Here is a 27,702-nt window from a genome sequence, read left to right as displayed (position 1 = left end):
CCGTCCCTGCCATAGGCAGGGATGCCATCCACTAGATCCCATTTCTCAGAGCCCCATCCAACCTGATCTTGAACACTTCCACGGATGGCGCATCCACAACTTCTCTGGGCAACCTGTTCAGTGCCTTAGTACTCTCTGAGAAAAGCTTTTTTCCCCTCAAAGTCAATCTCATTACAAAAAGCTATGTTTTTTCTATGCTTTATCTGGCTAATATTTAAACGTGCATTCAAGATGCATTCAAGAAAGCTAGTTATTTACCCACAGAATTAAAAACTGCAACAAAAAACTACGTATGTTAACTGAGGTTTAGATTACTTGCACTACAACAGAGGTTTTAAGTAGTTAGCTCAGAAGCTAAATCTAACTTGAAGTGACAGAAGTTGTTACATAACATAGTCTGTAATACAGTTCTTACGTATGAATTCTGATCACTTAAGCGTGAATACACCTACATAAAAAGAGATGGTATAAATGTGTAAGAACAATCTTATGTACTTTTGTTCTTTGTAAGACATGTTGTTTCATTTTTACTGCAGATTGCTGGCTCTTAAGATACTATTGAGATTCTGACATTTGGTGTTGATTTTAGATTACTACAGGAATGTGTCAAGATGAAAGCTCTCAATTGCCTTCTCCTTGTTTCTGCTCAGTGAGTAAGTCCTACTCTGTACACTTCTAGCACAGATACATAGTTGCTAATAGGGTTGTGAAAAAGTACAGGAAGAATTTACCCACTGGGTACAGTTTGCCCTATCAGACACCAATGTTTGAGCACATCACGAGGTGCTGCCACACATAAGTAAGGAGAGGACAAAAGGTGAGGAATGGAAATGTATTAGCATGTAAATTCAAAGGCAGGTAGTTCAAGCACTGTTATATATTCGCAGAAAACCTAACTAAAGCTTGTAAGTAAATAAAACAATGTTCTAGGGATTATTCCATTACTTTTTATGTCAGCCCACTTATACATAATTTTTTGCATCTCTCTGTCAGTTCCTTCCAGCTTGCAGACTTGGGTGGCCAAGGCACTTGGGAACTGGGGTGACTGACCAGGAGGCTGAGCTTTGCTGCTGTCAGCTGGTGTAAACTGCCCTGTTTTCTCATCAGCATGGCTGCAGCTGCTAGGGAAAAACAGCCTTTAAAGCTACTCTCCTCCCTGATATGAGCCGTGTGAATAACCAACTGGCCAAACGCCTAACAGATATCTCCTCCTCACCACTCTCTGCAGTGTGCAAACTGCAGCACAGGACTGCTGCACATTAAGAGTTCCTGACTCCTACTGATGTCAACAGCTTTGACTTTCTCTTGGATGTTTAAGAACAACTGTCAAACCCCTGGCACCCAGGTTTATAAACACCAGTCTCAGTTCATAACTCAGCACTGAATTAGAAGTAATTATTGGCCTAATGAACATCAAACGGGAGAGGATGGAGAGATGCAGGCAAGAGATAATTTAGCAGATGAGATAAAAAAGATGGAGGACAAGTGAGTAACAGAATGCAACTGGCCAGCAAGGTGCAGGAAAGCCCGTTAAGACACGCCAATGCATTTTAACCTCCCTTCATGCTGTACCTTGCTCTAACAACCAAGCTCTTCCTTGAACCCAGGACCATGGGGCCAGAAGAGACTTGTCTGGGTCACTGAATCCAGTCCTCCCAAACACAGGCAGACACATTAATAAAGCTCAAGCCCTAAACCTTAACTGGTTTTCTTGCCCTTGCTACACCTCTTGAAAGGCAAGATTTGTCCAACAGAGCTATCTGGTGGTTTTGTGAAGTGTGAATGAGATTAAGGCGAGGCAAGCAAAAAGAAACCAGTCAGAGACTGCTGCTTTCATGGGACAAAGGTGCCATTGAGTGCACAGGAGTTACAGAAGCAAGCTGTTAGCTCTCCACTCTGAACAGACTGGTGAGCCAGGGGAGTTAAGAACGTCTGCAAGTGCTGAAGGCTGCAAGCAGCCATGGTGCTTCCCATTCTTGTTAGCCTCAAGAAACAATGATCCTTTTCTGCTACAGAAAGTAGAGAGAATTGCTCATGATGCGCACAAATACACACAATATACCCTTTGCCAAACGGTACCAAAAAGGAGTTTCTCTCTGGGCACTACAAGCAAATTCACTTCCTGCACTTGTTTTAAGGGAAAATGTGCAAATGGATCTCATGTAAGGCACATACCAGCCAGTAAATACTACACAACTTAAGTCTATCATCATTAATATTGTATCTGCCAGCTGCCAGTAGGAAAAAGCCTGATCAGGATCAGATATAAGCTTGTTTCTATTTCTGTCAAACTGAACAGTTTGGGGCTTTAAAATTTATTCTGGCTGTGGGGTCAGACAATACCCTATCCTGCTTCTGAGGACAAAATTGCCTGTTCTACAATGCTGGAGGAGATTTAAACTTGCATAGGAGCTTTTTAATGAGCACTGCATGAATTTGTGCTTTCTGGCACACGGCTGCATTGGTTTTGACATGGTACAGGATTAGCCATGTCACAGAAACACAATCTCTGGGAAGGATCCAGCTTGTCGGTTGCTAAGGGCAGATGAACCCCTTGGAATGGGATCAAGCCTCTACCTTCCCAGGAGAATAACCTCAGCACATAGCCACACCATGGGGAGACAATTTTCCTTCTTCTTTCTCTGAATTGGTGCTCCTGCCCACATTCTGGAAACTCTTGGGAAGGAAGGGATTGCGGAATTAAATCACTCCAGGCTGACAAGAGCCCAGCACCCCTCCTTCCTACTGCTCACACATGTGCTGCTGATATCAGTATGGTAGGTAAATTTTCTCCCCCTGTCATGTTTGGGCTTCAGGTATGTCCTAATATCTTTGCTTCTTTTCAGTGATTAATCATGGATACACACCTCAGATGCCCCGATCTGGTCAGAAAAAGCCAAGCACTGCCAGAAGCCCTGCATCTGGATATGCCTGCAGGTGGCATGAAAAGGGCCATACACCACAACACTGCTGCTACCACTGGCAGTTCTCAGTTACTGCAACCTGATTTACTTTGGCTAGTCAGATTTCCTGCGAGTGAAAGGGATGAAAACTCATCCCATCATTAGGCTCATGAACACACACTAGAAATAATTTTATGTCTACATCCTATCTTTGATTTAAAGGCACATATGAGCCCCTTGGGCTAAAGATGAATGAAATATTTAAGAGCAGGAGAAAACTAAGTAACTATTAGGAGTTTTGCCTCAATTTATAGCTAAGCCACGTAGTAATTAACTGATGTTGAAATGACTCGGAGATGATGCTTGCTGGTGTGAAAAGAGAGAGAAAATTTCAGCATTCTGAAATATCTCTGTCTCACTTCAGCTTAAAAACTCAGTTTTCAGCATTTACTCATCTTCTCAGCTAATAACTTTGTAAACTTACCCACATGTAGGGCCAACACACCACACCACCATAAGAGCTGAATCACTCTCTTAAAATAATTAAAAATCTGTTCCTGCTCTTTAAAAGGATTTCCAAATGCAGAGTTTGTTTTCTTTTGTTTCACATTTTAAACTCCCCACTTTGCTTCCTCTGAAGGATGCCTTATCAACCTACTAATCAAAATGATTGTTCATGATGGGATTTCCAGCTGATCCTGCCATTCACCCACTAGGACTGCCTGTCAGAAGCAGGGTTACATGGCTCTGCAGCGCACAGTGACACCAAGACCTGTGCTAGCTGAGACATCAGCCTGGATGGTGGGGAAGCTCCTCCAGCCTTGCCAGTTCTGATCCACACCTGGGTGATGGTCTAGGAAAACCTAGGTTTGGTCTCGGAAATACAGCCACAGATTTTTATTGTGATAGAAATTTAAATGAAGCAGAAACATGGGGTGCCTCGAATAAGCCAGAAAGGGTCACCTTTGCTGTTCCCAAACTCCTCTCCGGTTGATTTCAGTCCATGTTGGCATAAAACAGGCTAGAGATTGTCTCCAGCTGCAAGCACTGCTGCTTTGCACTTACTTCCATTAGGAATGGAAAATTAAATACTACCCCACATGTCAAAATTAACATTTACAGCAATCTCATTAGTACTGCTGTTACACAAGTGTGTCCCTGTGTCTGCAGAGCAGGAAGGACTGAAGTAACAAGCAGACACTTGCTGCCAAACTCCTAGAAGGATGGAAATGGAAAATATGGCTAAGAAAATTGTATGGCACTCATGTTTTAGCACAATGCACAATTAATCAGCCAGCATCAGAAACACTGCAGTTATGAATACTGCAGTATCTAAACCATAACTCTGGACTTAATTTTGGCACACAGCATAGTTCAGTATCTGAAATACTGCAAGAAAGCTGCTGGCCAAGAGCAAGTCTTCTGCTCTTTCTTAAACTGAAACTTTCTTAAATGTCTCTGATAATAAATGCATCTGGGCAGATCAAACACCAAGCAGAGGGAAAAACTCATCTCCATCCTTCTTGGTTACTCTTAGAAAGTAGGATTTAGAGTTGTGGAAGTGCAGCCTCACACCACAGTTTGATGTCTGAAACAAATGAACATTCCCGTTCTTGGAAATTGTTTTAGAGGACACCAGCATGGACTTGCTCAGCAGGAGAGCATCAAAAAAGGTTGCAACAGACATCACTATGCATTATTAATGGTGGAAGCAACACTTCCAGATACAGATGTGCAGGAGCTACTTAAAATTATGACCTTAGAGACTGTGTTGTACTCAGGTTTATTTAATGCATTCTAGGAAACAAAATTGTCTCTTTACAGACCTACAGAGTGCATGTGAATGATGCTGTTACATGATTTCCTTCTCCTAAACTGGTTCATACAATATAAACTACATATATGGCATTTTTCTTGCTATTTAAAGTTCATTATAAATGCTTTATGCATCGGAAAAATGCTCTGAGTGCACCTATCAGATTTTTGATCAAAACAGCTTGGTGCCTGGTAGGGGCAGCAGAATTGGTCGATTTATTTCATAAAACTTTATGTACAAAGCAGCAGTATCCATGAACATAATGGTCAGAATATAGAGTCTACAGGGGTAATTTTTATTACAATTTATAGCAAGATTACCCATACTCCACAGTTTTCAGATTTTATTAAGATTTTATGGGACTATATGGCTTATAGTTACTGTTAACTGCACCTAGCATGGTTATGGTTCACAGAGAATGGGAACTGGCACTGAATGCACAGTGTAACTAATCTAGCAGAGAATATTAATTGCTATGATCCAATCAAAGGCAATATTTAAAATAATTTCAACAGTCAAATAATTTGCCATAAACCTGCAAAAGAATAGCTATATGGAGAAATACAGAGGTAAGAGGGATTGCAAGAATGTCATATATGCACATACCTAAGCATATCTGTCATTGGGTTGTATACATAAACATACAAACTCATTTTTTAAACAAAGGACTTTTTTCTTTCTAAGCTATTTCAATGCCAGGAGACCTCATCTACACAAAAAAAAGAAACCACTATAACTACTGATAGAGTATACAAATACTCTAGCATCAAAAGTAAACAAGGAAAATAATAAGGACAGAATATATTTAATATTAAATACAATACTGCAAAACTACTACACAATGGTAGCAGACTTCAACTTACACACTGCAACAGGCCAGAGATATTTTAGACATAGAGAAGCTTCCAGCAGGTTGGTCCAGGCACAATAAAACCCAAGGCAGAGATAAAATAAATGAGAAGTTTTAGGCATGTGTTTCTGCTGGATCCAAATTCATGGGATAAAAGCAAGCAGATCAAAGCTCAGCCCTGGTGAGAATACAGAACTGAAGGGCCAGAGGCATTCTTGGCGTATAAAACAAGGAACTAAAAGCTTCCAAAAGGTGCAGGGACTCAGGATATGTCAAAATAGATTTACTCACCCCGCTTATGCTGGGCTTCGCAAATCAACTTGGAATATGCCTCTACCTCATTCCCTTCCTCAAATCCCCCCTAGTTGAAAATGAACAATGAACATCAACACGAACAAATCATATTGATGAATCTTAGAAGAGCATTTGCTTCTACAGTGAAAAAAACCTAAGTATGTCACTAGTAAATCACCAGAAGTAGTACTTTTCTGGAAATTTAAGTAGAAGACTGTTTAGAGAAGTCCCTATAGTTAATCTAATCCATTTTGTCTTAAATCAACCTCCATGGTTTCAAATACCACAGCATATCTTATAGCCTGTGTTTTAACTCTCCATTCTGGCAAAAACTACTGTTTACTCTAGCTCTTAAATAATGTGCACCATCTTCACGAGCACAGGACCTACCCTGAACACAAAAGCCCTTCCTCTGCCTGTTTCTCCTCCTGGCCAGACATTGCCAACCTGTTACTGCTTTCCCAGAACCACTAGCGTTTCTTCCAGCTGAACCAACCAAATGGGGGAGAGAGATTCAGCATTCTGGGGGGCAGCAGGAGGGAGGTGGACAGGCGGAATATGCACAGCCACAAAAGATTTTTGCACATAATAAAAAAATAATTGTAGCTAAAGTAGAAACTCTCAGCCTCAACGCCACTCAAATCCAAAATAACCATTTACTAAAATGCAGAAAGGAAGATCACTCCACATGAAACAAAAAAGGCAATGCTACTGGTTTTAATTACAAGTCTCTTCCACAGCGTAATTTATACAAACAGACCATATAATCTGACCTTTAAACATATGGAACAGTTCTCTTAATTTCTATCTTTGTACTACAAATTGCATTTACTTTTGCAGAATAAACTTTACAGTAGGCAGAAATAACAGGCTGTGCTTTAAAAAAACAAGGGCAGTGGATAATGTAATCTACTGGTACTACCTGTTTGAAGTCACAAAACATCTTCAGCAAAAGATACTGCATTTACTGGAGGAATTAATATATTCACAGTGAGAAATATGGCATGTGCAAACTGTGAAAAGACAAAACCTGTGTATTTTTGCCAGGTCTACATACAGATATAATATAAAAATAGTCCAAAACTGTTATTACAGCTGTTTATGTACAAGGGAAGCAGACAAAGTTCACTCAGCAAATTTGAATTTATAATCTTCTGACTGCTGAATTCTGCAAGTGATCGTGCCTTCAGAAAACATAAAATACATAAGAATGAGAATCCATAAATTTGATTCCAAAACCCTAGAAAATATCAGAGTTGCATAAGCCCTTTGTGCACCATTATCAGGAAGGAGCTTCTAAAAGACTCTTCAATGAATGCAGTAACTCCTCTGAACTACAGAAAACAGTTTTTAAGGATATTGTATTTGGCAAAACCAGCTGCTAGAGGGATGTAGTAGTGCCAGTAGTATTCATGGATATCTGCTGAAAGCAAAGAACAATGGTCCAAACAAAGCATGAGGTTCATGTCATTAAAAACACCAAGGTTCTACAGTTTTTCACAAAAAAAAAAAGAAAAAAACCACAAAACCTGGAATAAATTGTTCAACACAGAAAATGCTACAGTTTTTTTCTCTATGCTCAGTCTCAGGAAAAGTGGAATAGGTTTTCTTCTTGAAAATTTCCATTTAAAGGAAGAAAAAAAAAGAGAAAACAGAAATAGCTTGAGGCAGACATGCAGGATGGAAAATGTCAGGCTCAATGGTTAGTCTCAGGCAGTCTTATCTACAGGTGCTACTACCTGCTGGGCCTCTAGTTAAACTTTTAGCAACACTAACCACTGCTAAACAGGGAGGGAAAAAAAGCAAGGAATGAGTTTTTCTGGGACTATAATACTGTTTCATGGAATATTTTAATGTACAATAATGTCTGGTCACCACCACATAATTCTCACAGAAAAAAACCCTCCAAAAGCACTTTTCAAAGCTGTGACAAGAGCAGTGACCACTGAAGGAAGTGAACCTTGACATGTTGTAGGGGTGGCAGAGACCACAGCCCGGCCCCCTGGTGTCCACGAGCCCTTGTGCCTGGCTCCCCTCCTGTTCTGTGCTTGACAACCCCAATACATTACTCTGCTTTGTGTGTATGAAACAACAAGAGGAGAAAGCTGTAGGGGGCAACTTGAACAGGCAGGCTGGTGCTGTGGGGGCTGCACAGAGACCCCGCTGCCCTGGGGATCTCCCTGGAGTGTGTCCTTCCCAATGGGTGCATCAGGGGAGGAAGGTGCATGGTTAGAAGGGGAGTCTGCACCTAACTGTGTGTCTGTTCATAGCTGAGTGTTGTGGTGCCAGCAACTTGTAGGAATTTCCTAAGATTTGTAAACGGTAAGTGCTGTATCACCAACACCGAAAACAGTGTTTGCTGATTACCTTCTAATTAAGCACTGTTAAATAACTTCCTCAAAATGCACCAATCCTGTTTTTGGTTTAGAGTATATTTTTATCCTACAAAAGCACATCACTCTGACATAAGGGTGCTTTTGCAGTGTGACAGCCCCATCTCCCACTGCCTGCCTTGGGGTGTAGCATGTGGCACAGGACCTGACGGGATGCTGCTGGCACCTTGTATATACAAGGGCTACACATCTTTGAAACAAAAAGAAACCTTGCAAGCAAAATAAAAAAATCAGGGAGAGAGGAGGCAGGATAGACAGAAGAAATAAACAGCAAATGGGGAGGCAGAAAAGGAGATCTGAGACTCTTCTGAAGGATGGTGAGACAATGCTGTGATGAATGACACCATGGAGAAGGATGCACAGAGGCGGAGGAGGAGATGACAGTATAGCTTAGAAATATTAACAGAAAAGGAGGGGAAGACGAAGCAGAGCTGCTGAAAGCGACACTCAAAAAGCAGTCAGCAAGATAAGAAGGACTAGAAGAAATAGAGAAACCGAAAAAGAAGGGAAAACAGAAGACAAGGTAGCCATTTCCTGTGCTGGAGGGAAGAGAGAATTCAAACAGAACATGAAGACAGAATTATTTGTTTGAACTGCCTAAAAAAGCAGCCACCAGGAAAATCTGAGAGAGTGAGAGTGAGAGAAAAAGGAGGACTGGGGAGCATCAGGGGAAGCAGAAAGCCACCTGAACAAAACACCTGGAGACAGTATTAGAGGGATGGTCATAGCCTGAGAAAGTTTTGCAAAAAACCTAAAAATTAAATAGTTCTAGTCAAACCTTGAAGGAAGAGGAAAATTCAGCATGAAGAAAAATAAAATTGGGAAAACAAGGGAAAAGCTTTTCTCTATTTACAGTACAAATACTGTTTCTGTTTGTTCCCCCCAGCACCTGAAACGTAGATAAATGGGAGAGGTCTGAACTCAGGTCTGATGTAATTTTCATTAATTTTTGCATTAAAAATATCTCTTTTCAGGAAAGTGCCTTAGCCTCAATTGTGTGAAAAGGGCTTAGATAAAGGTTAATGTAAAACATAACTTTAAATGCTTCCCAACTGGCACTCCTGGATCGTCAATGTGGTCTCTGAATTAGCAATGCAGGAATAACACAGGGATTATGCTGCTGATGCTTTCTGAGGATCAGCTGTTTCAGTGTGCTTATTATTCTCTTTCTGAAAATTATCAACGTTCATGTAGGAGTTGAAAGCTGTGACTCTAGATGATTTCAAACCTGCATTTGTCCATTAGCTGGCAGAGAATTAGGAACTAATTAAATTTGACAAGAATGTCCTGTTAGGATGTGTGTACATCTATTTTTTGTTATCAGCACAAGAGCTGATCATTGAAGGGAATTTAGTCTGCGCACATATGAAAATAATTTAATTGGTTAATTTGTGTGATATCACTGCATTTAATGATTTATATTGTTTTGCATTAAAGAATGAAAAACACTCTAGCAAAAGCTGATAAAAGATTACTATCTAGAGCAGACTGTTGCCTAATTTATTTTTATTGTATTTATTTAAATTAACCTGAACTTTTTAATCTAAAGAATTAGGGACAACAAAATGAGTACAACTCATGACAAAAAAATAAATTGAAGAACTGTCAACCCCTTCTTTTTCTTTAACTGTGCATTAATAGATGATGCACGGGCTAACGGCTAATGACCTCTGCCAATTAGAGCACAAAGGCCATATTGTCAGGGCAGGCCAGAAGGCATGGAGTTCATGGGCTGAAATCCCTACAGTACATTAAATTCCGGAATTTTGTTGATGAAACTGGGGTAGAGAAGTTCCAATTTTACAAGATCAGGAGGTGCTTCCTATAGAGGGTACTCTACAGCCAACCAGCACCTTTGAAAAGAAAACAAACAGGAAAATTTCTTGATGAGCTCACGGTTAGGTGCACCCTAAAGCTCCAAAATCAAAATATAGACTGAAAATTTCCTTTTTCTGTTTGGGGGCTTTTTTCCTAGATTACATGGTACAAAGTTCTGGTTTTATTCATAATTTCTTGACATAAATGCACAAAGGGCTAAAATGACATCACTGTATGAAATGTAATAAAACTTAAGCCATCATTTTGAGATTTAAAACTGGACTCAGATCCACAGTGAGTTCATTTCCTATGTCCAAGGCTATTGAGAGGGCACAGCTCCCACTTGGATAGTGAGGGAACAGCAGGAGAATCATAGACTAATAGACAACAGGATGCCCCTAAACATCTGAATGACCCATCACTGCAGTCCTCTACAGTAACATACAGTTGCCAGTTTATGAAAAACAGACGTGAGAGGTGATAAATAAGCTGTTGAGACCTGTTCACTATGCAATTAGGAACACAAGAGATAAGACTAAATGTCCTGCAGTATCATAAGCCCCAAAGTAAGGTTATCTTATGTCAATATCCTCCCTTTCTGCCTTAAGCAATACATCATTTCAGTGCAAAATTACCGTATTTTATTCACTCATATGCAATGAGCCTTGAAATGAGAATCTCTTTCCTTTCCTCATATTCCCATCTCTGTCACTAATTCCCCCTTTACAAAGCTGTGCTTTCAAAATTTCTGGGTACATTGGTTTTTTCTTTCCTTCCTCCACCCATTATGTCACTATCTCTAAATTGCTCCCTCAGTAACTGTTGGGTTCTCTCTCACTCTTTCTTGCTTTCCAGCTCCCCTTTCTGTGATCTTTGGACATCTCAAGGGTGTATCCATCCTACTGACATGTGCCTCTTCCTTCCTTCACACCTCCACGCGCCTCTCACGTCCTGTGTCTGCAAAACTCGTTCCCAACATAAACACTCTGGGTGGCTTCCTTCCCTTCTGCTGTTTAATCTGGAAGAAGAAACCTAATTCAAAGTATTGCACTGCCACTCCTTAAACTTCATAAACCTACTTCTCTGCATGTCCTAATGCTTTTTGGTCTGCAAGCATTCCCTTCACACATTCCTAGAGCCTGATGATTGCTTCTTCCTTTCTGGGGAACAATCCTTCCGACATTCCTCTCCTTGCTAAATCTGAAACAACTGGTGAGTTTTCCATGTTCATCTATGATGTTTTATATATTGTCATAAATGTCATACACTGGCATTTTTTCCATTGTCTTACTTCTTCAGCTTCTGGGGAGGATTTATTTGGCTCAGGACAAAACCTGCCACAAGTTGTCCAAGCATCTAACACCACTGCTGAGCTCAGTCTTCATTTAAAAACTTATTTACTTTAAAGATCATCTGGCATAAGACTTTTAAAGGTTCCTCCCAATCCTGTAAGTTGTATGTCTTTTCAGCAACAACACAGTAAGTATGGAAACTTACAACTTTATAATCGTTTTCTCATACAAGACCAGTTTCAGAGATGCCACAGCTCCACAAAACTGGCTCCACCTTACCTTTGACATGGCTTCTCCCATCCTCCAACAGTGGTACTACTATAGTGTTGTTCATATTCCCAGGTGATCTCACAGCTGTATAGACTACAGGTACCGACTGTACCACCACGGGGATACGGTGCACGTGACTCATTTTGTTGGACTGCAAGTTCATGGGACTTGAAGGTGGTACTGGGTGGATAATGTGCAAAAACTGCTGGCCTCCAACACCAGATGCAGAGGCCACAAGAGGACCTGGAGTTAATACTGACGGTACAGACGCTGCTGAGGAGACTGATGTTATTACTGTGGGGGATGAAGCTGGCCGACTAGAAGAAGAAGAAGTAGAAGTAGAAGAAGGGGAGGAGGCTGATGCTGTCATGGAGACTGGAGAAGATGAAGCTGCTGTAGGGGATGACCTGGCTTTGTTTATTGACAAGTCCACTGGTTCAGTCTGTGTTTGGAAATGGTCTGTAGATAATGAATCCTCCGTGGGGTCGGCCTTCATGTTGTTTAGTAATAAGGGTACAGCATCCATATCTGGGTAGTTGTGGACGTTTGGAGACTGCTGAGGAAGAGCAAAGGGACATAGTTACACATGTGGCTAACGATGATTTGCACACCCAGTTGCTAATGCACACCACACAGCTTGATCATGAAAGCCAAAGCACTTATTTCCTCTTCTTCTTGGGTCAGCTCATAGCATTAGTACAAATTGTGTTAGAAAGCACAGACATGTTCTGTTTGAACAGAATTTATCTTAAAAAGAAAAAAAAAAATATATTGACAGAACATTTTCTTCCAACATCTAATTTTAAAGTACTGCATTACTCTCTTGTGTCATCATCACTCAGACATGAAGAAAAAATGGTTTCCACCATTCCTCAAACAACTTTCTGCATGCTCAAAGACTGTAATTTCTCCCCACTCGTCTACCTTCTAGACTAGGCAGACCTGGCTGCTTCTTTCTGTCATGTCTGCTTTAAAAGGACAAGCCTTAGTACTCGTTTGCTCTTTACAGTGATCTTTGAAGTTTTGTCCACAACACTTTTCAGAAGGTGGTGCCTTTGCCACCCTCAGTCCTTAAGTTCTGTGTTTGACTTTTGCACTCTGAATGGTCACTGATAATGAACTTACATGTCAGTAGAGAGCCACACATTTGTATGATTGCCCTGTCAGAGCAAGCAATGATTACAGCAATTCATTATTCTGAACTAACCCATTAGGTAGCCTTCCCCATTGTTATTATTTTCATACTAATTGAGAACCATTTTCCTGACTTCACAAAATAATTTTATGCTTTAAATTAATTCTTTCAAAGCTGGTTGGACTATATTTATTCTAGAATAGTGCCATCTGCTATTTTTATAGTTTTCCCTTATTTCCATCATCAAAGAGGTTTACAGAATTTTTGACTAATGCTAGACCAAAGACGGATCCCTACAGAAGTTAATTTGATATACCTTTCCATTTTGACAGTACATCATTAATAACCAGTCTTTAACAATGTTTTTTCATGTAATTTTTACCAGGCAGAGCAAGGATGGAAATACCCATTGATAACCTGGTCGTAAGACAAAGCACAGCTCTCAGCTCCTTAGCTAAGGAACTCCATGGCACTGCACTGCAGCAAAGCTTCTCTACAGACAGGCACTCACACAGTGTAGTACCAAACCCCAACCTCAACACAAAACACTGCTCCTTCAAACCTCACTTGACCCAAAACATTACTCCCTATACAGATATAAGCAGCTCTAAATGCATTAACTTGATCTCTAGATTATAGTGTTTACTAAGTATCTAAAAATAATAAGTCAGAAATATTTAAGCTAGAAATATTTAATGCATCTACTGTCAGTAAACTAACAATCAATCAAGCTACGAATTCCCTTTGGGATTTTTATAATCAACCACATTAAATATTTCCAAGGAAAGCCCTCCTTGTTTTGAGTCAGAGTCAAGCTTCAACAGAGAATCAAATTCTACTGAAAAAGAAAAATACAGTTATATTGAAAACTGCAGTAATAAGGGCCTAACTGGATATTATTCCTGGCACACTGAAAGATGAGATGTTCTAGTAGTTCTCATCTATTCAGCTGATTTAGATTGGTTCTTGGATCTGACATTTCCCCCCAAAGCAGGAACATCTCTGGAATATTCTCTTCCTTTATTCATACACAAATCAATTTAAAATAAAGGGACCACCATCTAAATAATGGATTCACCTGGACCCTAGATCCTGCTATTCTGTTGTAATACAAATAACAAAAGTAAAATATCCCTTTTTATAAAGACAATGTGAAATCCTGCTAAAAAGAACACAAAATGAAGAACAGGTTACTTTTCAAAGCACATAACCAGCTATAAGTGACAAGGCTATGTAAAACTCTTCCCTCAAGAAGGCAAGCCTGCCCATAATTACCAGGTGATGACTCCTGGTAACATCCTCTGAAACACCTTATCCTGGCTATTGTGCATAATGAGAACCCCCACCATGCCATCTTAAAGACAAAACCATAAACATATGTGGCACAAGAAGTTAATTTGTCAAATCTTGACAAGTCTCATCTATATGCACTTGGGCAGACAGACTGGTTCTGCTGAACTGACAAGACAGAGCACCAGAGTGCCAGAGCAAAGGCAAAGTGGAGAGGGACACCATGCACAGGTTACACCTGAACCCTCCTAAGGCCAAAGGCAGCATCCCCTACCTTAAATGTTTGAGAGAAGAGGGATAAATGACATCAGCTCGTGCAAGAGAGATGAGGGATCCCCTCATGCATGTGGCCACACAAGTGTCATCTAGAAACAGCATGAATCACTAGCTCTGTCCACAGCGTAGATAAATCCACCACACAAGCAGTCCCTACATTGCCTTACTTCCAGGCTTTCCCTGGGTGCCAGAGGCAGACATCAGGTTGACTCACTGCCACAAGGGACTGGACACAAGGGATCCACACAGACCTCAAAAGCAATCTATCGCCAAACTGAGCGCATCTACCCCTAAGTCCCACCTGCCTTTGCAGCAAGCAGCACTAGGTCCCTCACAAGAGGAGTAAAGAACCACCAAATCCTCCTGTAGCTGATACCACCCAAAGTATTTGTCCCATGGATAGAGTTAATGGTCTTTGAGACAAAGCACAGGTCACAACTCACCGATTTTTCTAGGCTGTGCTAAGAACAGGCCTTTGTTTCACTACAGTAATTACACCTACTCCTTTGGGAATTCAGAAAAAAAGTAACATGTTACTTCAGACTATCAAAGAAATCACTTTATCTTTTAACAGCTCTTCTACATTTTCTTTTGTTTGTACATTCATTACATTCTATATATCCTTCCCTAAGTACTCTCTTCTTGTCCAGGGCTGCTGAAGGAGCCACAAGTCTCTGTGTACTACACAGTTGATATTACATTGATAATATAATAGTTGATATTATGATTTCAGTCTTCAGTAGTGAAAGTAGTAAAGAAAGTGAAAGTAGTGAAAGTAAGAAAGTAAGCTTGAAATCTTTACAATCCCTTCATGAATTTCTCCAAAGAGGATGACAACTGGTATGCCCTTCCATAGCTGCCTTTCCCTGACAAAACTTTAAGACTAAGGATGCTTTTCCTCTGGTAAATTCAGGATGTGACTGATGTCAGCCGGCATTATTAAAGACAGGGATCCTTATTAAGCAGGATCCTTATCAAAACAGGTTTGTACGTCTCATATTTAAGATAAAAATTGTAAGCAACTGCTATATTTTCTTCTGCTGGTGGTAAACAAAGAGATCTACCCCAACAACTCACACTCCCTAACAGTGAGCTACAAGTGGTATACAGATGTTTCCCCATGACCTCAGATTTTATCTAAGCTGCCAAAATTCTATTTAATCAGTATGTGAATCAAAACTTTGAACATTAAATTTATCATTATTTTCTGAAAATGGATGGTATAAGTAAACTTTTCCCAATGATGACAGCTATTCCAGAATGAGGAACTAAGGGAAGAAGAGCAGCAAGGAAGCCAAAAGGAATGGCTGAATCCTCAGAACACTACTTCTTAGCATCTCCCACTAACGTTATTAACTGAGAAATAACTGTTCATTTCCCTAGACAATAAGTGTTGTTAGTTTTATTTAATGGAGCTATATATTGTCTAACTGAGATGATAATAAAGCTGTGGCTGCAATATTCAGTGTACCTTCAGCCATTCTGTCAGCTCAACTGGAAGAGAAACGAATAGTTGTGTGTTAATTTCTTCTGTCTCTCTAGTTCTGTCCTTCCATTCTCATCTAGTGAACTGAGCTTCTTGCAGTGGTGTGGGCTCAGAGGATTGCTAGTTTGGGCATCTGAAGCAGGCTTTTCCTGTCTGGCTCCAAAAAGTGTCTGTGTTGGTTTTGCAAATTTCATTTTGGTTTTAGGAGTCTAAACTCTGTTGCTAAGAGTTTGGCTGCTTTCAGAACACTTGGTGGCTTAGAAAGGGTTCATCCTAAGGTCCCTGTAATTCAGTGGGCTGCCCTGGATGCCAGCCCAGACCATGGAAATACAACATGAAGAGGGTTCATCTCCACGTGGCTTTCCTCATCTCACTGCTCAGCCCATTGGTACAACGGAGAGGGATAGCTTCAGCCCTGCCACCAGCTGGGACTCGGAAGCAAATCTCAGCATGCATGTCTCTGCAACATTGCTGCTGCATCCTTATGCTGTCCACCATCCATCCAAATCCAGGCTGAGCCAGAACTGGAAGGCAGGTAAGGATGGCTCCCTGTTAGAAAACGCTTTTTAATAAAGCTGCAGCCTCTATTAATCAATGCTCTTGGCTCATGCTTTTTGTGCCTGCCCTTTTAAAGCTGTATACCAGTATTCTCTGCAGTGTTCTGTTTGAGTAGCTTGTCATTAATAAATACCACCAGGAACATAACATGTGATTTCCCTAGTCACAAAGCTTTTTTTGGCTGAATAAAAAAGCATTCCTTATTCCTTATTCCCAGACCATTATGGAAAAACAACCAGTCTACCTCACAACCAGCCGCAATATCCAGAGTGAAACATGGTGACACTGCGGCTGGTAACATCCTATTTGCTGGGCAGCCATCCTGTCCTGCACAGCTCTTCATCTTCTTTCCAGCCCCCCGAATTCCACCTCTTAACTTACTTGTGAGGAAATTTTGGAGCAGCCTCTTTTGACTCCACGCTTACTCTACTCATGGCAACTCCTCTGTGTATCAGCATTGTCTCCCATCCTAAAGAAGCCATGAAGAGCTCACAGTTTGCACACAGCTGAGGTTAAAACCAGAGAAAAAGCAAAGATAATTTTGTTGTTAGCAACTCATCCTGACACCTTGCAGTTCACCAGCTTCACAGGGTACTAAGCCACAGCGAGTCTTTATGCCTTTGTGGACTGCTACTGAGACCACACAACAGAGTTTACAAACTTCCAACAATCAGCTGTCAGCTTTTGAAGTGTCTTCCTTTCTGGCAGCAATCTCCCAAGGTCAAACATTTTGTAAGAAAGCATACCAAAAAAGCTGTCCTTGATGACGGAAACAGAACAGACTAAATTTAGCGTTTATAAAATAAGCTAGCTTTGAGGACAGGAACTTAAAAAATAAATTGCTAAGCATTTAACTCTTCAGTCAAATCACACAAAACCCCTTCTTGGTTTTCATCATGCTGTCCCCACCCCATTCTGCTCTGGCAGGAGCAATTTTAGACAAGATGATTTCGTTCTGTCAGTGTTAAAGAAGACTGAGATACAAAAAATATACTCTATCTGAAAAGCTACCCACAATTTTAACCACATCGTTGCCACTGCAGCACCAGAACACCAAGGCTTGGCAGTGCAGGCATGCAGCCTCTCTTGGGCAGGCAGTGCAGGACTTGTGGCTGGCTAGAGCAGCTTTCAGCTCTGGTCATCATGCCTGGAGGGTGAAACCTTAATAACCAGAAATACTGTGAAGGTCACAGATTTTCCAACACTTCACAGTAAATGAAAACCAATACATTTTAAATTACAAAACCCACTTGCTCTAGAAGGAGTAATTTTGCTTTTGCATAGCACACAGATGTGCTTACAACTCTAATGCCATGAGATGAGCAGGTGGATTTGGTTTAGAACATTTAGAACATTTGTGTGCTCATCTTTCGTACACGGTTTGCTTTTAAAATTAAAATGGAATATTTTCCTTCTCTTTCTTGTGATAGGGTAGAAAGTTCATGCCCCTGAAACTGCAGGTCTGTAGGTGCTGGCCATGAGACCTATCTGCCTATGTCAGCCTTTTTCCTGCCCTACCCCAAGTGGGTACTTGCTGAGCACAAAAGGCTGCAGCTAGCTTGGTAAGTAGCTGCCTGGGCACTTCAAAAAGCCCTGTAGGTTATGACTGAAGTACCCTGCACTTTACTCAGAGTCTTTTTAGGGCTTATTTTGCTAATCTAGGAGTGAATGCTCTTTAAAGTTACAGGAAGATATGTTTTCTAAAACCCCTTCCCAGCATGAGAAATTACCTTTACAATATTCAGTTCTACCTGAAAATCCCCACTTTAACCAAAGCAAAAAAACAGTCTCAGCAAAAGAAGCAATACAATCTGCAAAAAAACAATCCCTACTTGAAACACTCTGCTATCCCTCTGAAAAGATGACACATCCAAGACTCAACTATTCTCAATTTGAGATGAAGCTATTATTATTAATCTATACATGAAGGGTGCACCAGTACAGTGGCAACAGACAGCTGTATAAAGGCAAAAGGACAAACACATACAAAGCTGAAAACTGAAACGGAGCAAAATACTTAAAATTTTGTTTCCACATGCTAAAGCACCAAGTGAACAGGCATTTCTGCCTTTTTGCTCAAAGCTGCTGCTGTAGGCTTTCCCAGGCTCACAGAACTTCTAAGCTTGGATGCACTGGAAAAACACAGGAGGTCATGCTGAAGAAGAGGGCAAAATGCAAGACAACTGTATCTTTCTGCTTCCTTTCTGGAAGCACAAATTAAAAATGTGTCTTACTGTCAGTTTTCAACAAGCAGTTGCTCAGGGTCAAGGTTAAATTTGTGTTCCAGGGAAGAAAAGAGATGGCATTCCCAAGTAAGGTTGATTCGGACTGTCACGACAACTCACATTGAAGCTTTTATAAAAAGCAGCAACTGGTGCTGAGAAAGACAGAGGGTAGAGTCCAGGAATTATTAAAATAAAAAAAGGCTCAATGAAAATGCATTTAACCAAATTGGAATTGATTCAACAAGAGACACTGAGATACCCACTTTAAAATACTCATGATTCACTTAATGTATCATTATCTCTGCATAACACTTGGAAGTTTGATTTCAAAGTGGATGTTTCCAACCCTCAAGGCCTAAAAATAGTATTTCTATTCTCTTTGTCAGTCTGAAGATGCAAAATAAACTCCCCCAGCACATCTTATGAAGCACAGGTGGCTTTGTTAGCAGTGGTGCTAAATGCATAGAATCTATAGAAGATGCCCCAAAATAAAGAAAATTAACTAAGAAATTGGGAGACCAAATGCAAATCAACTATTCATAAATACACAAGCAGAATTCAAGCTCCAAGACTGTCAACACTATCTTCTAACTTTTTCTGATCTGTCACACTATGATGTTATTCCACAACTACATCAACATTAAAAAAGTACCATGGGCTGCAACCTTTAGTAACAGCTCAAATTAGGACTGGGGAAACACGCCTCAAAATGAAAGGAGATCCCTATGCAAACAGCATTAATTTTTAAACATGTTTAACAGTAAGCGCAAATACATCTAATATGAAATGAGTTGTTTTTAAATAATACATTTACAAAAACAGAGTAAGTGTTAACGTTACTTGGCATCCAGCTCTCCTGTCCCAAAACTGACAGGTTTACCAAAGGATTTCTGTAACACCACAGAAAGAAAAACCAGTGATTACAGATTTCTACACCAAACAAACTAATCAGCCCCTGTACTATCCAGCATGTTAAATGTAAAAAAAGATACATATCTTGAAAATGAGGACAAATTTTCAGTACCTCCAATTCTACATGGGTCTGCTGTGATATTTTTTATAAGCAACAAAACCTACTCCCTTGTTCCTTAAATCATGAACATATTCAGAACACTAGGTGTTGAGCTTAGATGCTTTATTTATATTTGAGCAGCGTTACTAGAATGTTCTGTCAAAAGAAGAACCCGTTGAAAGAAACAAATTTATGCTCATTGCTATGACACAACTCTTGAAAAGAAACAAGTCTTACAAAGGTGTAGTGCTTGGATTATTACTTAAGCATAAAAAGAATATTGGTAATATATCTGTATTCCTTGTACTGATCCATTTTAGATGTGAAAGTAATTTCTGAATAAATGGCAGATTCACAAATAATTATTAAAGGGAAGGTAAAATACTTTGAAAAAAGATCCAATTATCCCAGTTCAATTTTGGGGATTTTAAAAAAGTTAGTTTATAAAATTCTAGACAACAAGAATTCATACAATCACCTAGCAGCTCCCCTTCTAACCCTTCCCCCCATGTTTTTGGGATTATTTCCTAATTTTGATTTCAGTTGCTTTTCTCTAGCCCCATCATGTATCAGAATTTTACAATTCTGTTTATCCAAAACCTTGAATTAATAAATTTGAGTCCTTGATGTTTACATTAAAAATAATAAGAAAAATTCTACTAGACATACATTGGGATTTTCAAGTGAATTTTCTGTTGTCACTCTAGAGTAGTTACTTTGTCTGGCACAGAAGACATGTCAGGAACTTTCCACCAAGCAGAATTGTTGATTGAGAGGTCCACCAAATTATCAGGCTTAGTGAAAATAACTTTTATAAAAAGTACTCAGCATCATTTACATTTCTAGGTGAACATATTCAAATTATTTTCTGGGTTTTTTTCAAACTAACATGAAAGCATTGTGTCATTGTTATGTGAACAAATGTGTCCACATAAGGCAATTTACACTGAAAACAATGAAAGTGTGAAGAAAAATTTGCAGGCAACAATTTTTTAAGTTAAAATTTTGATGCAAAATTTTGATAGACATTTTCTTACCCTGCATGTTTCTCTGAAATATTCATAAATACATTAGCAAAAAGAACTATGACAAATAATGCATGAAACTATTATTTATACCCTTTAACAACCTACAAGCTGTTACCAAGTTCCAGGCAAAACTCAGCCATGACCAAACCAGTCTTTGAGCTCAGCACTCAGAAACAGGTCTCACGGTTCCAAGTCATTCCTCCTTGGGCAAGCAATGCCAGATACTGCAGGAGGACTCTGTGCACCTGGCAAATAGAGCTGATGTGGAAAAGGCACAAAAGACTGGGCAGTACTTCTTTTCAATTACTCCCCATTACTCAGTCTTGCTCTGAGGTATGAAGGTCTCCATTAACTGCTTCAGTACCTGTACACCTACTGGACACATACGTGGTGGTGACAGAGGTGCCATGCCTGAAACTCACATCTAGTGTGTTAGCTGCCTTGGGCTGCAATGCAAGATGTAACCAGAAATATGTATTTTATTACCAGCTATTTAAAATCAGGTGTGGCAGTGTTCTTTATCTCTTCCTTGACCCATCCTCCCTCCAGGAGGTAACTTCTGTTAATTGAGTCTCACTGCATGACTGATAAAATTACACCATCCCATTGTGAGATGCTCCAGCCAGAGAGAAGCCAAGCATTCCTACCTGGATATAATCTGAGACTTGGAACACCACAGGCAGCTTTTCTCCACTGCATTCCCAGAGGAAGGCCAGACCCATCTACACCACTGGACCTTCAAAGGAAAACTACACCCTTTGACAGGATCACTGCTTCAACAAAGCCACATCTGTCACTCCAGGAGGACTGCAGCCATCACTTCATCAGACTGCTCCAACACCCTGACCAACAGGGTCTCAGGTTGTATTCTGACTCTGTCAGTGTTTTTCACACTACTGCATTTTATTTTAATTCTCCTATTAAGTTGTAGTTGTTGTTTTTTAATTTATGCATACTAGTAAAAAACTGTAATTCCTACTCCTGTATCATTGCGTGAGAGCCCCTTAATTTCAAAATTATAATAATTCAGAGGGAGGGGGTTTACGTTTTCCATTTCAAGGGAGGCTCCTACCTTCCTTAGCAGATACCTGTCTTTTAAAACCAAGACATATCCATACTCTGCAACAGAGCTTCTCCATGTCTTTCCTCCCTTGTCTTTGTTCATCTTAATTTCCACCAGAAGAATTATTTTTCCCAAATTAACCTCCTTTTGTCTACTATACTTTAAGCCGAAGTTTAAATTAATTTTATTCTTCTGACCTCCCAGACGCTCGGTTTTGACATTTCTTCAGTAAATTAAATAGATGGCACAGAGACAGGTATAGTTAGGTCTGACTGAAATTAACCCTTTCAGTGGCTTTAAAAAAATGTGTTCGTTCCAGAGAGAATGCATTTAAATCAAGTTTTACTAAAACTAACACTTTCTGTGGTCTGTGCCTCACACTTATTGTTGGTCCTAGTAAAACAAACATGGCTGGTACTGTTCACTGGTACTGAGGGAGCATGGCCTGAGTTTGTATATCCAAAACCTCTCAACCTCCAAATGTGGGTAGCCCTGCTCCAAGCTCATTGACCTGGATGAAAGCAGTCTGCCTCATCAACCCTCCTGAAATCCTTGCCTGCTTCCCATTGCTGCCCTTCCTCTGGGAGCAGGCAGCACTGAGGAGGACATGGAGCTGACCTCAAGGAAGGAAAAAGAGCCAAATTTATGAAAAGAATAACACAGGCTAGAAAAAAAGACCCCTAGAGGCAAACAAAATGCAGAAATTTGGTCTGGCACTGTCTGAAAGGGATAACTTACATAGTAAGTCTTGGCTGGGAAGGATGGCATATGACCAGCAAAGGGACCCGTGCTCTAGGGGGTTGTGTCAAGGGAGTCTCCAAATTAAAGAAATCGGGCACTTTAAATCCTAAACAAAGCATTAAGTCACCTTATGTCACCCCAGATACAACAGGGAGGCCTACAAGATGAAGATGAGGGTGAGAAGGAGATGGTGCTCATCCCTCTACGTGTGGGGTTGGCTGGAAAGGCTGCAAGGGTTGGCTAGATGTCAGGGAGAGCTTCCCAGCCTGGAGAAGAGGAGGTGGGTCAAGCTTGGAGTGACCACACAAAAGGGCTTGTGCCCAGCTAAGCAAAATGTCCCACCAGTGCCTGGGACCTGGCACTGCTGAGGTTCACCCTTCTTCTGCTGTCAGCAGACATCCCAGAAACCTGCTGGTGAAACATCCTGTCCCTCTGTGACACTTGTCCACAAAAAATGAAACAAGAAACACATATTGCAGTAATGGCCCACAAAGGCTCTGAGCAAAACTAGCACGGACAGCCTCCTCCCAGTGCTGCCCAAAGGCAGACTGCTTCATCGCTTAGGCTCTCCAATGATCCTCTAGCATGGCTTCTGGGAAGGTAGAATTGGGATGGCTATTTCTGCCTTTTTACCCTTAAAGCAAACAGTCATATAAACTATGAAAATGTATATTTGGAAAATTAATTCCTAATGCCTGTGGAATGGATTTGGACTCAATTCACTCTCCTGGTGCATCACAATATGTATTGTTACAGAAGAAAAGACCAAGAATAAAAACCAAGCCCTCTCTGCGCACCTACTGTGAGTCTTTGTGTAAAGTTTACACAAGTTAAAGACTAAGTAGAACAGCATATGGATTATGAGATGACAACCCACTGACACCACACATGGACCAGCAGACAAACATTCCAGTACAGACCATTTAATGCAATACTCTGGAGCTGACCATGAAGATTTCCTTGTTTATGACAATAACAATCACCTACTGATTACCGAAGGATTATTAGTCTTCAGAAATCTCCTTTAGATGTGGATAACATAGACTACACTTCCACTTTACAGAAGGGGAAATACAGGGAAGAATCTCACAAGTTTTTCCCACACTACAATATCAAATTTAGAGCTGTAAAAGTAGAGTGAAAACACTGTAATACTCAATATAAAAATTAAATGCATTCTAACTATGAAATCCTCTTCAAATTATTTTATTCTTTCTGACTTTTAAGTGCTGAATAAAAATAGCATAAATCAAAGTATCATTATTCATAGTACTTCTCCTGCTCTAAGTGAAGCCTGCAATGTGTATCTATAACAACCTCCATTATTTGAAAGGCTCACATCTGAAATCTGAGACAACTGTACACACTCAATATTTCATTATACTTTTAATCTTAAAACAATAAACATCTTAGCAACTGAACTAAAATGAACTCAAACTGATTATTTTTTAATAGCCAACAATATTACAGTGATATTACTGCACATCAGACGAAACTGGGTATTTACTCGTTTTTCTCAGACCAGAGTTAATACAAAACTATGATCACCATGTTATTAGTTAAGGATGACACCACTCCAAGTTTATTCTGAAGAACTAACTGCTTTTAAACAGAAGAAACATCAACTTTCAAAGAAAGTGTTTGTAATAGCTTCCTAATAACTTTTCATTTCCTAAGCTTAGATCAACTTCAGAATATACAACTATACCTAAAATTAAATTCTGTTAGAAACAAAACTGTTGGGTTTTGACAAGTAATACATATAAAATGCCACATTAGACACCTGAAACCAAACTATAGGCAAAACAATGCACTTGAGCCCCCCTCAGAGATATACATTTTAACTTAAAGAAAACTCCTTATATGCTACCCATGGTGACAGGGGCAACCAGACACAAGCTATTTTCTGATCTTTTTGTTATTTCTTAACTGATTATAACAAGCTAGCACATTTGAAATCAATTCCCAGAAGTTTTTGGTTGACCTAAATCCTCTTTCCTTGCCTCTTCCTCACCCCTTTTCTTTGTTAACAAAACAATATTCTGTACAAAGTTTACTCTTGGCTCCTTCACTAAGCAAAATCATTTATGCTGAACTCAGATATCCGGGCACATGATGCCACCTGAGACCTCCTGGAGTGTGGAGGATGGCACTGAGCTCAGGGACAGGCTCTGCCACCCTCGTGGGGAAAAACTGGTGGCTGGGGTAGATCACAGTAACCCTGAGAGCACAAGTTGACAATGCTGGCAGTTGTGCAATTACCTACCTATGCAAACCCAGTAAAAGATACACACAAGCACCTCTTGCAAGTACACAGGGGGACAGAAGGAAAAATAAACACCTTATTTTGCTTTTTGTTGGTAAAAAACAAAAAAAATCTGAAATTCTTAATTTCATTTTAAAATATAGACATAAATGCCTACAAGGTGATGTTGTGTAACATCATAACAGTGACATCAGGGTAAGCACTGTCACACTTCCCCATGTAAGACTGAACAGGACATGACACCTGGTAGTTGTTACAGAGCTGATGTTTTGCCACATCGATATCACAACCCAGATTTGAGTAGAAATTATTGTTGCAGTCAAAAAAGGAAGGTGCTTAACTGTGTGTGTCCATCAGCTCTGAGAACTCACTGCTGCATTTTCAGATGCATACACACACATGGATTCAACCTTCTCAACAAAGTTTATGAGGATCCAAAGGTACCAAGCATTTCCAAATACCACTCCTGACTGTTTGAGGAGCACAATTGTTTAAAGTGCAAGAACTGAACCCTACACGTGTGCCGTCTTGCTGCTCTGATTCAGAAGGAAGACTTGCAAATCCAGTGTGTTTATTTACTTTGGGAAAGGTGCATGAGGTAACCCAAAAAGAAACTATAAATTCAATCACTCTCTTTTTCCATGCATGCCCAGCCAAATGGATACGACCACACCAAATACATCTCTGAATAGGCATACTCAAAATTCTGCTTCTTCTTAGACACAGTCACTATCACTCTTGTTGACATGTGAGTCTTATGCTTAAACTATTTTACAGTGCTAATTAGTACTGACAGCTCCTAATATGTTACAAATTAAACAGGGGAATTCACACTTTGGTTTAGGGGCTCTTTTACCACTAAATTTCAAGGAGTATGTGTAGCCTCAATATATATGTAATTGCATGTTACAGGCATGAAAATATAACAGGAGAAAACTAAAAGCTGCAAAGTGCAGGTGTTTCAAAGTGGCTTGCCATCTCATAACTTTGCTTCAGAAGTTCAAGACTTCTGCTTTCAAGTAAGAGAGAAGACAGATTTTGACACAGAGCAACAGCTGCACAGACAGGGCCATGGTTCCTCTGTGGGGCTGCCTGTGGGCCACAGTGTGACTGTGCTGATTAGCTCATGTTCCTCCTTCAGAATGCCTGGACACTCAACACTTTGCTCTATTTCACCTCTACTGCCCTGCACACTCACAACACAAATGAAAGGAATAGTAGGAAAGCTTGGGTTGGAAAATGGACCTTGAAAAACCATCCAGTCAACCTGCCTGCTGTGGGCAAGTACATCTTTCACTGCACCAGGTTGTTCAAAGCCCCATCCAACCTGGCCTTAAATATTTCCAAGGATGGGAAATATACAGCTTTTCTGAGCAACTGATTCTTGAGTCTCACCAACCTCATCATAAAACTTACATCCCTTCCTTATGTTCAGTCTAACTCTAAGCACTTTCAGCTTAAAATCATTGTCCCTTGTGCTGTTGCCATAGGCCTTTATTCATCTTTCTTGTAAGCCCTGTTTAAATACTGAAAGGCTGCAATATGATCTCCCTGGAGCTTCTCCTGGTATTTTTCTTCTCCAGAGTGAGCAACTCCTCTCTCAGCCTTTCTTCATAAGAGTGTTGTTCCAGTCTACTGCTCAGTTTTGTAGCCCCACTCTGGACCAAGTCTAAATGTTATTCCATAACACAGAAACAGTTGATACAGAGCCAACCACTCCCCACCCCACCATACTGCTTTTCTAGAGGCACAGTGATTTAAATAAATTAAAATCATGCTCTGATAGTATATGTAATACCCTTTTGCAGTACTCTCCTTGCTGCTTCAACACCCTGTCTACTCCATGACTTGCAGTACACTACACAGGAGTAAAATTGGCAGCTATGGCCCATCTGTACAGATATTTTGGCCACAGCAAAAAGCTCAAAAAGCTTTGTGTACTTCCCAAATAACTTCAGACTTCACAGTAACAGCTGCACCAGCGAAGAACAGCAGGTCTACCAATTGTGAACAGACCAATTTTCCCAAGAAAGACTGAATCAGGTATGGAAAATTCTGACAGCAAGGAAGGGTTTCAAATACCCTCAGTAATCACATGCTAAAGGGAGTTACTCCCTTCAGATTAATTTTGTAAGGAGGAAACAACAACAACAAAAAAAATCCCCAACAGAAAAAACCCTATCACACTGCATAAAAACCCTGGCTTATCCAGCAGGAAAGTGGTTTCCCAAGGCAGCAGAACACCTCACTACCCATCCAGCTGGTGCTGGGCTAAACCACCCAGCACCCTCACCACCTGCCACTAAACTTCAGCAGTGAAGTCCCTCTGGAAAAAGGAAAGTTCACTTGGGAAAACAGAGTCTCACACCAACCTTCACTTTGCATTTTATAGGAAAATGATGACACTGAGGAGAGAGTCTGGAGTTCTGATTCTACATTTATTTAGAGAATCACTGGATGAAATCAGTGAAGTGTATTTTGTAAGCAGTGCGTGAGGTGGAGTAAGCCTGTTTTCCTCTAGCACAGCTGTCAGCAGCCTCTGGCTTACATGCTAAACTGTGGCATGTGGGTAGACTGTGAGTAGCACACAGCAGGAATTAGATGCTAAAATCATCTGTCTTTCAGAGAATCAAGATATCATGAATTACCTCTCTGGTAATACACAGCCAGTTAAGAGAAAAATCCTGCTGAGAACAATTCTTGAAAATTTGCCTAGCAAGTAAACTCTGATCAAAATACTCTCTTTCTCTCTCTCACTGCTGTCTTGTAAATCTCAGACTCTGTAAAGCAGACCAGTTTGAAGAGGATGCATCAGAAGATCCCATCTCAGAACAACAGCCTCATAACTGCACCTCATAAACTGCAAAAAGCCTCATAAATAGAGCTCTCCTTGCATGGAGTGGGAGACAGACTTGAATCCCTTCAAGCACTGGTGCAAACTGAACCTGGGTCTTTCACATAATTAGTGGTTAAGTGACCCATGCTT

The 27,702-nt window shown here is 40.3% G+C and overlaps 1 protein-coding gene across 12 annotated transcripts in view; it reads right to left on the bottom strand.

The window, feature by feature from the left end:
• Positions 1-27,702, bottom strand: part of KLF12 (KLF transcription factor 12) — a 235,901-nt gene that overhangs the window by 78,735 nt on the left and 129,464 nt on the right. For 7 of the 12 annotated variants that reach the window (XM_088050984.1, XM_088050993.1, XM_088050987.1 and 4 more), the window contains one exon: positions 11,646-12,192. In XM_088050984.1, coding sequence (XP_087907110.1) covers positions 11,646-12,192 — 547 coding nt within the window. The remainder of the gene's footprint in view (positions 1-11,645; positions 12,193-27,702) is intronic. The other 5 variants (XM_014251758.2, XM_005516420.3, XM_088050990.1 and 2 more) reach the window with 1 other exon arrangement.

Source organism: Pseudopodoces humilis, chromosome 2 (assembly GCF_049639895.1).
Source record: "Pseudopodoces humilis isolate 2021_Gansu_Grassland_sample_001 chromosome 2, ASM4963989v1, whole genome shotgun sequence".
NCBI lineage: Eukaryota > Metazoa > Chordata > Aves > Passeriformes > Paridae > Pseudopodoces > Pseudopodoces humilis.
The sequence above is the reverse complement of the archived record's forward strand: the minus strand, read 5'-3'. Positions and strand labels throughout refer to the sequence as shown.